Genomic DNA, 14,838 nt, shown 5'->3' with positions numbered 1-14,838 from the left:
GAGTTTTGTTTTTTCTTGCAGCTGTAATTGTTGGGTTTGGTTTGTGTTTTGTTCATGGTTTAGTTTTTGTTTTATATGCACTAAAAAAAGCTTTGTTTATGGTTCATTTAAGGTTGGTGGCCATGGGGAAAATAATGGAGGGGGATTCAATCATACACACAGTGGCATATGCAGATGATGTTGTCAGGGTAAGTGTAGAAACAGTTATTGATCCTAAGGCTGAGGTCCCCTATGCCACCTCAGAAATACAATATGTGAAGCAGGCCGTCAATACATTTGTAGCTTGGCCCACACACCTTGTGAAAGCTGTATTAGATGAGGTAACATGTTTCATTTGACATACGTAAAGTAAAACATTCATAGATTACAGTACAAATACTCACCCACTTTCATTAACCATGTAGCATCCACAACGTATTCCACACAACGAGGATGCACATGTGCCGAAGCCGGCTAATGTGAACGCAGATGATCCGTTGCGTGAATTGATGAAGTACAGTTTCGATCTTTACGACAAGCCACTTCAAATCAGCTTTGATGGGAGATTTCTTGGAATTGTAGATGCATCTACATCGATATTCATCACATATTCAGATGTTATTGAAATAATAGCAGGAGACAAAAGTCTGAACATATCTGTCATACAATTATGGTTAATGTAAGTGAATTCCTTCATATAACTCATTCCTCATTCATTCAATATCATGATCCACTACAATACTTTCAAATCATGTGAATAGGTATATTCATGAGTGGAGTCAGATATTCAGTCAAGGTTTCATGTATGCATTCCTTGAGCCACAGTCGTTGGTTTGTTCAAAGGATAGACGCAGCGAATGCGAACAATATCTTGAAAGATGGCTTAAGGAATCTGACCGAGAGGTGTACATTGGACCTTACTTCCATCAGTAAGTGCTATTTAACAAACATACTTCAAATGATGTTTGGGTGTATACGTATCTAATGTGAATGACATGCAGGGAACATTGGCAACTCATAATTTTGTGTCCTAGGCAACATGTTGTTGTTTGGTTCTGTTCTTTGCGTAGGAAACCTGATATGCATATCAAAGCTACAATTAATAGGTTATCTCATACCATATAACTTTTTGCAAGCCTTCTTTAATGGTCATTATTGATTGACATTTGTTGTATATGCGTTGATGTGGTTTTTTAAAAGCAGTGTAATGACAAAATTGAAGAAGACCTTGTCTCCTGAAACTAAGGCAGTTGCACCAAAGTGGATTGAAGTAAAGGTAAGTCAGCTATGTACCATGTGTTAGTGTTGTCTAGTTAAGTCATGAACTTATGTAATGTATACGATGTTCAAATGTTTTCCATATGTAGAGTCACGTTCAAACCGGCTGTTATGAATGTGGATATTACATAATGCATTGGATCTGGAACATCATAGTCAGCGACATAAAGAGTGATTGGTCCATGGTATGCATAAACTTCAGTACAATTGGAACTGAATTTTTATATTTGCAGTACTAACTTACAATTATGAATACTTGCAGTGGTTTGCTAATGACACACCGTTGGACATCGGCATCATCACCACAATTCGAAAGAAATGGGCAACATTTTTTTTAAAGACAGCAATAAGTCAAAACGGCTAATGATGGCGTTGGAGTATTTTTTTCCCTGTATTTGAGACAATTGTTATGTTATTTGACACAGCGGCTATTTTATTTTCGGTCATGCTACTAATATTCTATTCTTAGTATTACCTACTCAATTTCATATAATTGTAGTAATATATTGTCTTTACCCCCTTCTACTGCATTGCATCTGCATTTGATTACCACAGCAACAATTTAGTGCAGCTATAGTACCACCAAGCTTGCCACTGCAGCAGTTAAGTGAACAAATGAAGTGTCCACAGTCATTGGATGGTTGCTTGGTAGAGGTACATGCTAATAACTAATAAGATTTCCTGTGCAGGGTATCATTGTTTTTGCATGACTGATGGCTACCTTGGGGCTGGAGATTTTGGTTGAATCTGCCTCAAGTGTTATTTTGAAGGTAATTGAGATAATCTTTTGTTGTTGTTTGTTTATTATATACCTAAATTTGGGTTGAAGACTAGTTATTCAACATGTGGATTATCTACCATAATAAGTGATTTTATCATTTGAGCAGATGATATTATCATTTGACCTTGCTTTTGCTTTGATTCCGCTCCTAAAGTTCAGTAGCAGCAAAGTGACTAGCAGCACAAGCATTGAAGAGGTGTGTTTCCTCCTTGTTTGTGGATTCATGAACTATAAGTTAATACATGAAACTGAAAAATGTTCTAGTTATAAAATTTGATTAGCTAGGCTTACATGAATTGTTGAATTGATCAGCTAGGCATACATTATATTAGTGTCATTTTTTCAGTCTAATAATATTTTGGTTGATATTATCATTATTATGATTAAAGAGATTGCAGGGATTCCAAGGGAAGGGGACCAGGGGATGAAAAATATGATTAAAGAGAGTTCTTGAGGAGTTTGTCACATGCTCAGGTAATTAGTGCTAAAGCAGTTGGGTGAAATTCTCATATTTTGAATGCTGCATGCAATTAATATCGTCATTTGATGAAATGCAGAATCTTCCTGACTGGTTTAGTGCATGTTTCATTGATTGCATAAGATGTAAAATATTATTAATCAAGAGGAGTCTTGCTTAATTGACTTCAGTGTTGAGCGTGCTGCATTTGTCTTATGTACTAGTTCATTCATTTATTTAATTTTAGTTGACAACTTCTGGAATGGTGATATCAAAATATAACCTATGAAAGAGGATAATCTTGTCAGCTAATTGTTGAGTGGTTTATTTTTTTGTTTTGTCTTTTATGTTGCATTTGATGACTTTGTTTCTTTTCTTGTAGGGAAGTGGAAGATTTTGCACGAAGGTTAAATTCTGCTTGGCCTGAAAGGATGCAAATTTGATCTTTGGCCCAACACAGAAGACTAGTAACAATTTCTATGAATAGCAATGGTTCAACGCAGTTGTATATAGGTATGTTCTATCTATCTTCTCAATATTCGCGGTGAACCCTACTTGCTGCCTTGTTTTCTATCAGAAGCATCATTAAATTTTGTTGACATGCACATGACTGGAATCAACTAGTTATAAGTTACTTCATCACTCTCATGCATTTCATTCATCACATACAACACTCTCTCCAAAGTTCAAATTAAGACTGAGGGGTGAGAAAGAGACAATTAATATGGGTGCCGGTCTACTTGCAATTGGTTCTTGTGCAATTGGTCTATGCAGTGATGAACATTACTTAAATGCTTGCAATAGAATCTGGAATGAGCCCTCTTGTCCTTGTTGCTTATCGACAACTCTTTGCTACTGTGTCCATTGCTCCCTTTGCTTATTGGCTCGAGTGGTAATTATATATATATATACCCTATCTGGTTTTGTTTTATTTTCATATATATAAACAATGCATGCATGAAAGGCTTTGATGAACTTTGAACCACCTATAACATTCTCACTGTGAGTGTCACCGTCGATATCCCTTTTCTTTTGGTTGATGCATGATTGTGTTATTTATCCTTTAAATGTATTTATATATGTTTGCTGTATATAAATGTAGCTTTGTTTTTGAAATTTGAATGGTATAACCCAAATTTTGTGAGCAGGCAAAATACTTCAACGACGGTCCTTATGAAAACCCGTCTTTATAGCCTTATTTACCAACAACGACGGGTGCTCCAGCCACCGTCGTTGAAACCTCAAACAACAATGACGGTGTACACACCACCGACGTTGACATACTACCAAACAACGTCGGTGGTGAGCCCGCCACCGATGTTGACAGGAAACAAAACAAATACGGGTGTTATTGGTACCCGACGTTGATATGGACAACAACAACGACGAGTCTTGCGAACCCGACGTTGAAATGGACCAAAACAACGACGGGTTGTCTAATATGTGCGTCGTTGAATCCTTTTTTATAACGTCTATTCTTTTATAGCTACTGACGTTGTATTCTTGCATTACAAAGACGGGTCCTAGGATGACCGATGTTGTTGTTGTCGACATACAACGACATCTGGAACAAAGACGGTGTGGGGCCCGTCGTAGATACCGGTTTTCAACCGATGTAGAAGCTTCTTTTTGTAGTTGTGAACCAGAAAATTCATTGCCCCAAAACCGCGAAAACCAACCATTTCCAGAGCAGAAAGATAGTATGGATCTAACGGTGACCGTGCACCTTGAGATGAAGGGGGACGGAGAGCATGTTCTGAAGATCAAGGGGTTCAGTCCAAGCTCAACCGAAGAGGATAACGTGGAAAGGGAAAAGCAAATGGCTCAAAAGGCAGCGGTGTTGTTGCTTTACGGAGAGATGCTTCAGGAAATGGGAAAGAAATGGCGTGCCCAGTTCCAGGCTTCGGATTCTAGTGAATGAATGAGTCATCTTTGATTCTCTGTAGTATTTTGTGTTATATTTTCCTTTCTGGTTTGCAGTTTCTTATTTTGTGGATCCTCTTCGAAGAAATTAAAGCTAGGTAACTAATGTTGTTTGTAGAATATAATAAATTTTACAATAAATTGTAAAACAAGCTAGAGAGAAAGAATGAAAAAAAAGGCAAAAGAGAAAGGTGTGTGAGATACAATAAATAGTGTGATACAAACAATGAGTATCATTGTATAAGACTATAAGTTGGTTGTGTCAATAATATAAATTTAATAAAAATACAGTTTCTTTGATTTTTTGCTACGCTATTATTCAGAATCAGTCTTACTAATTTATTAAAAATAATTTAAGCAAAAATATCACAATATAAAATGATTAAATTATCAATGAGTTAAACATCTTAATTAAGCTCAAACTTTAGATTTTTTAAATAAGTCAAAGGGCGAGATAGTTTATCAAAGGGTCTCACTAAAACCAAAATTAACATGTTCGGAATATCTAGTGCAACCAGCTCTCTATAGTTTCGTGCCGCAACAATCTCAATCGTAGATAAAATATCCAATGGTTTGAAAAATAAATAAATTTATTTTACATTTTGAAAATGTAGGATTATTGATAGTAAAATTATATATATATATATATATATATATATATATATATATATATATATATATATATCTTAATATTATATGAATGGTTTCTATTTTGTGAGTTTAATAATAACTTTTATACATTTTATAAAAAAATATTTACTTATAAATGATGAAAAAATAAATAAAAAGAAATTTCATTCCTACAATAAATAAATTCAAACAGTTTAAACATATTGGAAACAAAAAAAAAATCTCAGCTGAAATATAATTAACAAATACAATAGATATAATGAATACATAAGTATATAAAGATTAACTTTTACAAATCCTCAACCAAACTCCACTACAAAAATCTGTATTTGCCCACTTCCTCAAACTCAAAATCAACTGTATGCTACTAAAGTTAGGTTTATAATAAATTATTAGAAGTTGTGACGTTTCTCTTGGAACAGTATATATGATGACAGCCATGTGGTCACTTTCATATATACATTAGAATATAACAAATGACTTTTCTCCACTTAAAAAAAAAAGACTTTTCTTGTACAAGTCATTAAAGGTGTTTTATATAATGGTGTTAATTAGATTGAAAAATGTTACATTTTTCCTAAACTAAAATAACATTTTGTAGACCACACTAGTAGAAAGAATGGATATAACATCGTTTTGTTAATATCGATTTTAAAAAAATGATATTAACAAAAACCCAGAAGCATATTTGTAAATAATCCAAGTTTGTTAATGTTGATTTTTGTAAATAATCCAAATTATATTTGAGTTTCTAAATGCAACTTCTAACTTTGTTTTATTTTGAATTTGTTTGTAATTAAAGTATATTATATTATACTATTATCAATATGTAAATTTTTATTTATAAGTCTTGGTGGTATATTTTGTGAGAATTGGAACATCCTGAACACATTTGTGTTATATTTTGTTTATAAATACTCTTGGTGCATGACTTATTTCATGAGTTTTTTCACAATTTTAAATGATAAGTGATATGAATAATTACATGTTGGTAATTAAAAAACAAATAAGATATAAAAAATCTAAAAAAACAATGTCAATTTTTAGAAAACATGTTGTTTACTAACAACAAAAAAATGATGTTTGTGAGAGAAAAACAACAATTTCTATAAAAACGAATGTTGATTTTTGGTAAAACATTAGTTTTTAAAAAATTCGATGTTAAAGTTAATAGTTTTAACGTCGATAATTTTAACATTAATTCATAATTAATGTTAAAAGTTCTTAATAATTAATATAAAAAAAATCCTATTTTCTAATAGTACCACGTGCATTAATAAATATGAATGTGAGTCAACTTCGTTTTCAAAAGAAGTTCAAGAAGAGTAGAAAGGTAAAAACATATTATTGCTGGATCATCTTAGACAAGGGATAGATATTTTATAAGACGGTCTCACTAAAACCATAATTAACATGTTCGGATTCTCTAGTGCAACCAGCTCTCTATAGCTTTGTGCCGCAGAAATCTCAATATAAAATATCCAATGGTTTTAAAAATAAATAAATTTATTTTACATTTTGGAAATGTAGGATTATTGATAATAAAATTATATATATTTATAATATCTTTATATTATATTAATGATTTCTATTTTGAGTTTAATAATAACTTTTATAAATTTTATTTAATTTTATAAAAAATATTTACTGTTATATATGCATGACGAAAAAATAAATAAAATAAATTTCATTCTTACAATAATGAATAAATTCAAACACTTTCAACATATTTATTCAGAATCAGTCTTACTAATTTATGAAAAACAATTTAAGCAAAAAATATCGCAACATAAAAAAATAATTAAATTTATGATGAAGATTTATTTCACCATGAGACAAACTGATTGCAAGAAGGTCAGCACGCGCATTACAAATTTATTAAAATGTCACTAAGTAACTTATTTATGTAGCCAAAGGTTAAATTGAATAAATATGATTTAGATATTTTATCAATATTTTTAACGATGACGACAATATTAATAATTATGATAATAAAGAGCATAAAACTTAGGAATATTGAAATTCAATAAAAAAAATATGTTAATTATTTAAGAATTTCTTAGAAAATATTCATGAATTTTCTATATATATATAATTTTATTTTTAAATTTAATAACATTTTCAAAATTATTTTTAAAATTAGTATATCTAATTTATATATTTAATGAAAATGAAAAAAAAATACTTTAATAGATTCACGTGACAAATACTTGTATTTTATGTAAGGCAAACATCTTATGAATTAAATTCTTAAATTCATTTAAATATGAATTTTTATTGTTACGAAAATAAACAATATCGTTACTATCGGTGATTATTTTAAAAACTAAATGTGTTCCTAGTTTTAAAACATATTTTTAAAGTTTGCATACTGTATTTTGAGAGAGATAAAAGAATAGAGGTGAATAATAAATGTAATGGATAATATATTAAAATAAAGAGAATTTTTTTTATGAAATATTTAGAAAAGAGATAAAAAGTAATAAATATGATCAATATCGATGTTGAGTAGTTGTGAAATATTAATGATCGTTATAATTAAAATATGTCAGTTCTTTGAATGAAACAACAAGAATTTATTTGGTAAACACATGAGAAAATTTTTAGAAATTAAATTTCTTTGTACTATATGCTTATATATATATATATATATATATATATAGATCGGTGAGTATAACGATGAGTTGACTATTAATTTGTTTTATCTGCCATTGTTTCCGACTTCGCGAGTGGAGACTAAATAAATTCAATCAAGTTCAAATCGCGTTCATACCATGGCCTTCCGTCTCTCATAGACTTGGCTGCAAGCTAAATAAAATAAGTGAGAGTAATAATACATAAATATTTTATTATTTTAAATATTATTTTAAATATTATTTTGATATTTTTTATTATTTCATCATAAATTTTATTATATTTATGTTTTTTCTTATTCTCTCTAAATCTTAAATAACATTATGAATATTATGTAAATTTTTTGATAAATAATTTGAGATCCGTGGTGAGACTTTGTAAATTGAATTGACTTGCTCTCCTTCAAGTGGTTAGTCAACCGTCAATACAACAACTCTAAAGTATTGGTCTGGAGTCACCACAGTTTTCGGATCATAGTCTATACACACGTTTCTTGTGTGTCTTATTGGTTAATTATTAGAAGTGTGACGTTTCTCTTGGGTCAGTATATGATGACAGCCATGTGGCCTCTTTCATATATACATTAGAATATAACAAATGACTTTTCTCCAGTAAAAAAAAAAAAAAGACTTTTGTTGTACAAGTCATTAAAGGTGTTTTATATAATTGTATTAATTAGATTGAAAAACGTTAGATTTGTCATAAACTAATATAACATTTCGTAGACCACATGCATTAACCAGCTCTATAGCTAAACATATTGTTGCTTAGGGAGATATAGTTTATCAGAGGGTTCCATTAAAACCAAAATTAACCAGCTCTCTCTATAGCTAGCTTCGTGCCGCAGCAATCTCTCAATCATAGATAAAATATCCAATGGTTTGAAAAATAAATAAATTGATTTTACATTTTGAAAATGTAGGATTATTGATAATAAAATTATATATATATATATATATATATATATATATATAATATCTTAATATTATATTAATGATCTCTATTTTGTGAGTTTAATAATAACTTTTATAAATAAAAATAGTTACATTTATACATGAAGAAAAAATAAAATAAAAAGAAATTTCATTCCTACAATAATGAATATATTCATACACTTTCAACATATTGTAAATAAAAAAAATAGAATCTCAGCTGAAATATAAATAACGAATACAATAGATATAAAGAATACAAAAGTATATAAAGATTGAACAAAGAAAGTTGAAAAATAAAGAAGTCTTGCGTTAGGCTAGAGCTAAATAAATTGAGATGAAGCCATATATTCAATTTGAGTTTGTTTCATTTGGCAAAAAAAAAAAAAAAATCTAGCATTTTTATGTTTTTAATATTTTAACTTATATTAACCGTTGGATATTTCATATACGACAAAGGTTAAGATTGCTGCAGCAAGAAGCTGTAGAGAGCTGATTGCAACAGATTATCCGGGCGCAAAATTAACTCTTACAAATCCAAAATCAACTGCACCAAATTTAGACTTATTTAAATTAATGAGTCAATGCCTCAACTTTTTTTTCCAAGCCAAATCTAAATTTTTAGTATTCAACTCATCTTAATTTTTGAAAAGAAATAGAAGTAATATTAAAAAGGAAAAATATAATTTCCGACTCGGGATAAAAAAAATAAAAATAATAACACTTCTTTTCTTTTCTTTTCTCTCTTTTTCTATCTAAATGTTAACTATATATTGATGTGCACTGATTTTTGTTTTTCTTATGGAGAAGGGGAAACTGAGAATTTGAAAGCTGGAAAAAAGGTCTTAGCTTGGATAATGGTTTTGGTGATATTCAGTCGCAGTAGTGTGAAGGAATTGCAAGGTGAAGATGTTACCATGCGTATATAAGCTCGTTTACCATGGATAAATCTTCCCTGGATTGTTGGATGAATAATGTCATGAGCCTTGTGACCCTCATTGCTTGTCTATTATTTGTTTGGTGGCCATATCTCTTAAAGTTTCTTATCTCTTTTTTCTATTGGATTTGTCTAACTTCATCTTAGCTGAGTAACTACGTACAGTAATATAATTGAGATAATTATCTTATTTTGAATAATGTTATAAATACAATCACTATCATATTTATGGCATCCAACTTTTTTTCTTCATTCATTTATGTGAAAAAAACACTAGTCATAACATATATTATTGCTTGTCTCATCATTTATTTGGCGATTACGAATATAGCTTTCCCTAGATTGTAATTGTTGGTTTCTGTTTCTTGTTTTCTTTTTATATTTCTGAATGATAAAAAAAATACACTAGTACATCATGGAAAATGTCTTTAATAATTTTAGACTATGTACATTATACTTACATTACAATGTAAAAACTTACAATTGGTGATAAATAAAAATAAATCCTTTTAAAAATTAACTTTCACGTACGTAATGAGATTATTAGAAAAACGTCATTGTCATAGTAGCTAGGATTAATAAATAAATAAAAATACTTTTTTTATTTTGTACAAGTAATCCTCAGTTTTTTATATAATTTATTTTAATTAGATATAAAAACCATAGAAGAAAACTTTTAGGAATGTATCTGTGAAGTTTCTCTTTGGTCACTTTCTTAATTTACATGCTCGTAGCAAGTAGGATTATAATAACAAATTATTATTATTATTTATAATAAAAACAAATGATTTTTCTTGTACAAGTCATTCTCAGTCTTTCATTTATATTTTCTAATTAGATTGAATAACGTTAGATTTATAATAAATTACTAGAAGCTGTGACGACGTTTCTCTTGGGAGAGTATATGATGACAGCCATGTGACCACTTTCATATATACGTTAGAATATGACAAATGACTTTTCTCCATAAAAGAAAAATGACATTTCTTGTACATGTCATTCAAGGTGTTTTATATAATTGTATTAATTAGATTGAAAAACGTTAGATTTGTCATAAACTAATATAACATTTCGTAGACCATATGCATTAATAAATAGGAATGTGGGCCACATCATTTTCAAAAGAAGTCCAAGAAGGGTACAAAGGTAAAAACATATCGTTGCTTAGTGTTTATTCAGCAAATTTCTCAAAAGGGATTTATTTTACAAACTATTTCTGTAAATGGGGTTTTTTTTCAAACTATTTCCTGCATGGTGTCATTTTTTACATAAAAGCTATGCAAATCGCAAAAGGCATTGACAAGTTCAGGCTGAGAGTGACACATGGCACTGGTCTCGCCAGTGCGACTAGCGATTTGAGCTCCATGGGACTCGCCAGTTTGACTGGCAAGTTGAGACTTTTCCGAATTGGAAATTGCAAGTGGGACTGGCGAGTTACAATTCCATGGGATTGCAGTGCTCTCTGCACGAGCATGTCACGTGATCACCGCCTCCAGTTGCCATGCTAGCACTTGTGCACCTGCATGCATGTGAAACACTAAAAAAACTCTGCATCTAGAGATTCGGATAGCAGAAAAGCAATCAAGGAACTCGTATGCTTAATTATATTATACACATGCAACTTACTTTATCAAAAGATTAATAAAATATATTTTTAATTCCTATAATGTCAATAAATTTTATTAGTATCATTCCTCATGTTTTGGATTTGATTAATTTACTCTCTAAATTTTGGAAAAATAATAATTTCTGCGTTCTTTAATTATCACAAACAATTTTTATCGTGAGGAAAAATGAAAACTACTCTATTTTATAAACTTCTAATACTTAAATTGATTAAAATTAAAGTTTGAAGACTAAAACTAAATTTTAACGAAAGTTCCGAAATTGGAAACATGCTTTATCCTTATTAAAATTATGAACTTAATAAAGAGACCTGCAAGTGGGACTAGCAGTGCATGGAATTGTGCAGCCACAACTCGCCAGTTGCATGGAACTTAATAAAGAGACCAAGCTCAACTCGCCAGTCAAACTGGCGAGTTGCATGGAGCTCAAATCGCCGGTTAGACTGGCGAGACCAGTGCCACGTGTCATCCCCAGCCCGAACTCGTCAATATCTTCTGCGATTTGCATGATTTTTACGTAAAAAATGACATCATGTAGAAAATAGTTTGAAAAGAATCCCATGAAATAGTTTCTGAAACAAACTCCTTTTTGAGAAATTTGCCGTGTTTATTCACGTGGATCATCTTAGACAAGGAGGGATAGATAGTTTATCACAGGGTCGCACTAAAACCAACATTAACGTGTTTGGATTCTCTAGTTCAACTAGCTCTCTATAGCTTTGTGCCGCAACAATATCAATTGTAGATAAAATATCCAATAGTTTGAAAAATAAATAAATTTATTTTACATTTTCAAAATTGAGGTTTATTGAATTCAAACACTTTCAATATATTTATTAAGAATCAATGTTACTAATTTATTAAAAATAATTTAAGAAAAAATATCAAAACATAAAAAAATAATTAAATTTATGATGAAGATCCATCTCACAATGAGACAAACTGATTGCAAGAAGCGCATTACAAGCAGGTGGTGATGGCGCAAACTGATTTAGTGAAGAAGGTCAGCACGCGCATTACAAACTTATTAAAATGTCACTAAGTAGCTTTAATTATTTTCACTAACAAAAGTCATTTAAATAATCCAAGATTAAATTGAACAAATATTATTGACATATTTTATTAATATTTTTAACGATGAAGATAGTAATAATAATTATAATAAGGAACATAAAAATTATAAATATTAAAATTCAATAAAAATATGTTAATTATTTAATAATTTCTTAGAAAATATTCATGACTTTTATATATTTTTATTATTTTATTATATAATTTAAGAATATTTTCAAAATTATTGTAAAAATTAGTATATCTAATTTATATATTTAATGAAAATGAAAAACATATTTTAATAGATTCGCGTGAAAAATACTCATTTTTTAATGTAAGGAAAACATGTTATGAATTAAATTCTTAAATTCATTTAAATATGAATTTTTATTGTTACGAAAATAAACAATATAGTTACTATCAGTGATTATTATTTAAAACTAAATGTATTCCTATTTTTAAAAAATATTTTTTAAGTTTACATACTGTATTTTGAGAGAGATAAAAGAAGAGAGATGAACAATAAATGTATTGGATAATATGTGAAAATAAAGATAAATTTTTATGAAATATTTAGAAAAGAGATAAAAAGTAATAAATATGATAAATATCGATGTTGAGATATTGTGAAATATTAAAGATCGATATAATTAAAATATGTCAGTTCTTTGAATGAAACAACAAGAATTTATTTGGTAAACACGAGAGAAAAATGTTAGAAAATTTCTTTGTACTATATGCTTTTTTTCCCATAAACTGTACTATACACCAGTAATAATATAGACTAGTTTCCAACTTCGCGAGTAGAGACTTAATAAATTCAATTAAGTTCAAATCGCGTTCATACCATGGCCTTCGTCTCTCATAGACTTGGTTGCAAGCTAAAAAATTAAAGTAAGAGTAATAATACATAAATATATTATTATTTTAAATATTATTTTGATATATTTTTATTTTTTTATTATATCATAAATTGTATTATATTTATGTTTTTTTCTTTCTAAATGTTAAATAGCATTATGGATATTATGAAATTTTTTTGATAAATAATTTGAACCCAAAAAGCAATGCTTGTGAACTGCGCCACTTCACATGTGCATGTGATTTTGAAATCCGTGTGAGACTTTGTAAATTGAATTGACTTGCTCTCCTTCAAGTCGTTAGCCAACCTGTCAATACAACAACTCTAAAGTATTGGTCTGGAGTCATCACAGTTTTTGGATCATAGTCTATACATACCAAAAGAAAAAAAAAAGAAAAAAACTTAATACAATTTTCGTCTCTTATTTGATCAAATTCATAATTGTTGTCCATTATTTTAAAATAGATAATATGATTTAGTTTAATTTCCCATTTTTCCTTTCTAATTAATTAAATCATTTCATCTAAAATGAATATGTTTAATTGGATCAAAATAAAAATGAAACATTAACAAAATTGAAGATTAGACCAAAATTACATATTTACAAAAATAGAAGATCAAATATTTTTATTTTAGAGGTTTAAATATATTTTAAATATTTTTAATTTAATGTTTTTTTTCTTTTAGCTCTTATAAGAAAAGTTTTAATCCTTACAAATTATCTTTATTTTTTTAAGTTCTTATAACATCATACTTTTTTCATTGTTTGATGTACTATCTAAATTATTTTAAGGATAAAAAATAAAACAAACATAATCTGTAAAACTAAATAATTTTTTTTGAAAGGATGAAAATAAAAAATAAATTATAATAACTAAAAATATATTTAACTTTATTTTAAAATAGAGGAATTGGATTGAAGAAAATAAAATAACAAAAATTGTATATAGGCCTAAAAGTTGTAAAGCTCTAAAATTTCCAGAAACCTATATGTGTAATAACCAAATTAACCAAGTAAATGAAGTTCAGTTGTGGAAGAAGTGTTAGAAAGAACCTATATGTTTTTTTTTTTTCATTTATACACCGAAACTCAAAATCTTATTTAAGATTAAGGGAACGAAACACACAAATACAAATGAATTTTAAAAGTTGTTTAAGTAATTAAACAGAAAAATAAACAAAAACTAAAGGAAACAAGTAAATAACGAACCATAGTTGCAGTACACATCCATTAAGACCAAAACATAATCGTAAATCGATCAACTGAAATTGTGCGCCATTTCACATTTGCACGTGGGTGACTTGCAAAGTGAAGTGACTTGTTTCTTTGAAGTCATTACTCAATACTACAACTCTAAAGTCTTATTCTGGAGTCACCGCAATTTTCGAATCACAGTTTTGTACATACTATGAGAAAAATAAAATCATACTTGTTACTACCTTATGAGAAAAATAAAATCATACAATTTTCGAATCACAGTTTTATTATTTTATTATATAATTTAAGTACATATTAACATGTTCGGATTCTCTAGTGCAACCAGCTCTCTATAGCTTCGTGTCGCAGAAATCTCAATCGTAGATAAAATATCAATGGTTTGAAAAATAAATAAATTTATTTTACATTTTGAAAATTTAGGGTTATTGATAATAAAGTTATATATATTTATAATATCTTAATATTATATTAATGATATCTATTTTGCGAGTTTAATAATAACTACTATAAATTTATTTAATTTTATAA

The 14,838-nt window shown here is 28.8% G+C and overlaps 1 protein-coding gene across 1 annotated transcript in view; it reads left to right on the top strand.

The window, feature by feature from the left end:
* The window catches only part of LOC102667062 (uncharacterized), a 38,256-nt gene extending 33,538 nt beyond the window's left edge, over nt 1-4,718 (top strand). Inside the window, exons 9-19 of the mRNA XM_041009290.1 lie at nt 113-320; nt 405-658; nt 741-908; nt 981-1,085; nt 1,183-1,255; nt 1,347-1,442; nt 1,520-2,027; nt 2,145-2,234; nt 2,428-2,512; nt 2,878-3,008; nt 3,644-4,718. Of these exons, the coding sequence (XP_040865224.1) occupies nt 113-320; nt 405-658; nt 741-908; nt 981-1,085; nt 1,183-1,255; nt 1,347-1,442; nt 1,520-1,621 (1,006 nt within the window). The 3' untranslated portion in view covers nt 1,622-2,027; nt 2,145-2,234; nt 2,428-2,512; nt 2,878-3,008; nt 3,644-4,718. The remainder of the gene's footprint in view (nt 1-112; nt 321-404; nt 659-740; nt 909-980; nt 1,086-1,182; nt 1,256-1,346; nt 1,443-1,519; nt 2,028-2,144; nt 2,235-2,427; nt 2,513-2,877; nt 3,009-3,643) is intronic.
* The last annotated feature ends 10,120 nt before the right edge of the window (nt 4,719-14,838 follow it).

This window comes from Glycine max, chromosome 1, assembly GCF_000004515.6.
Source record: "Glycine max cultivar Williams 82 chromosome 1, Glycine_max_v4.0, whole genome shotgun sequence".
NCBI lineage: Eukaryota > Viridiplantae > Streptophyta > Magnoliopsida > Fabales > Fabaceae > Glycine > Glycine max.
The sequence above is the reverse complement of the archived record's forward strand: the minus strand, read 5'-3'. Positions and strand labels throughout refer to the sequence as shown.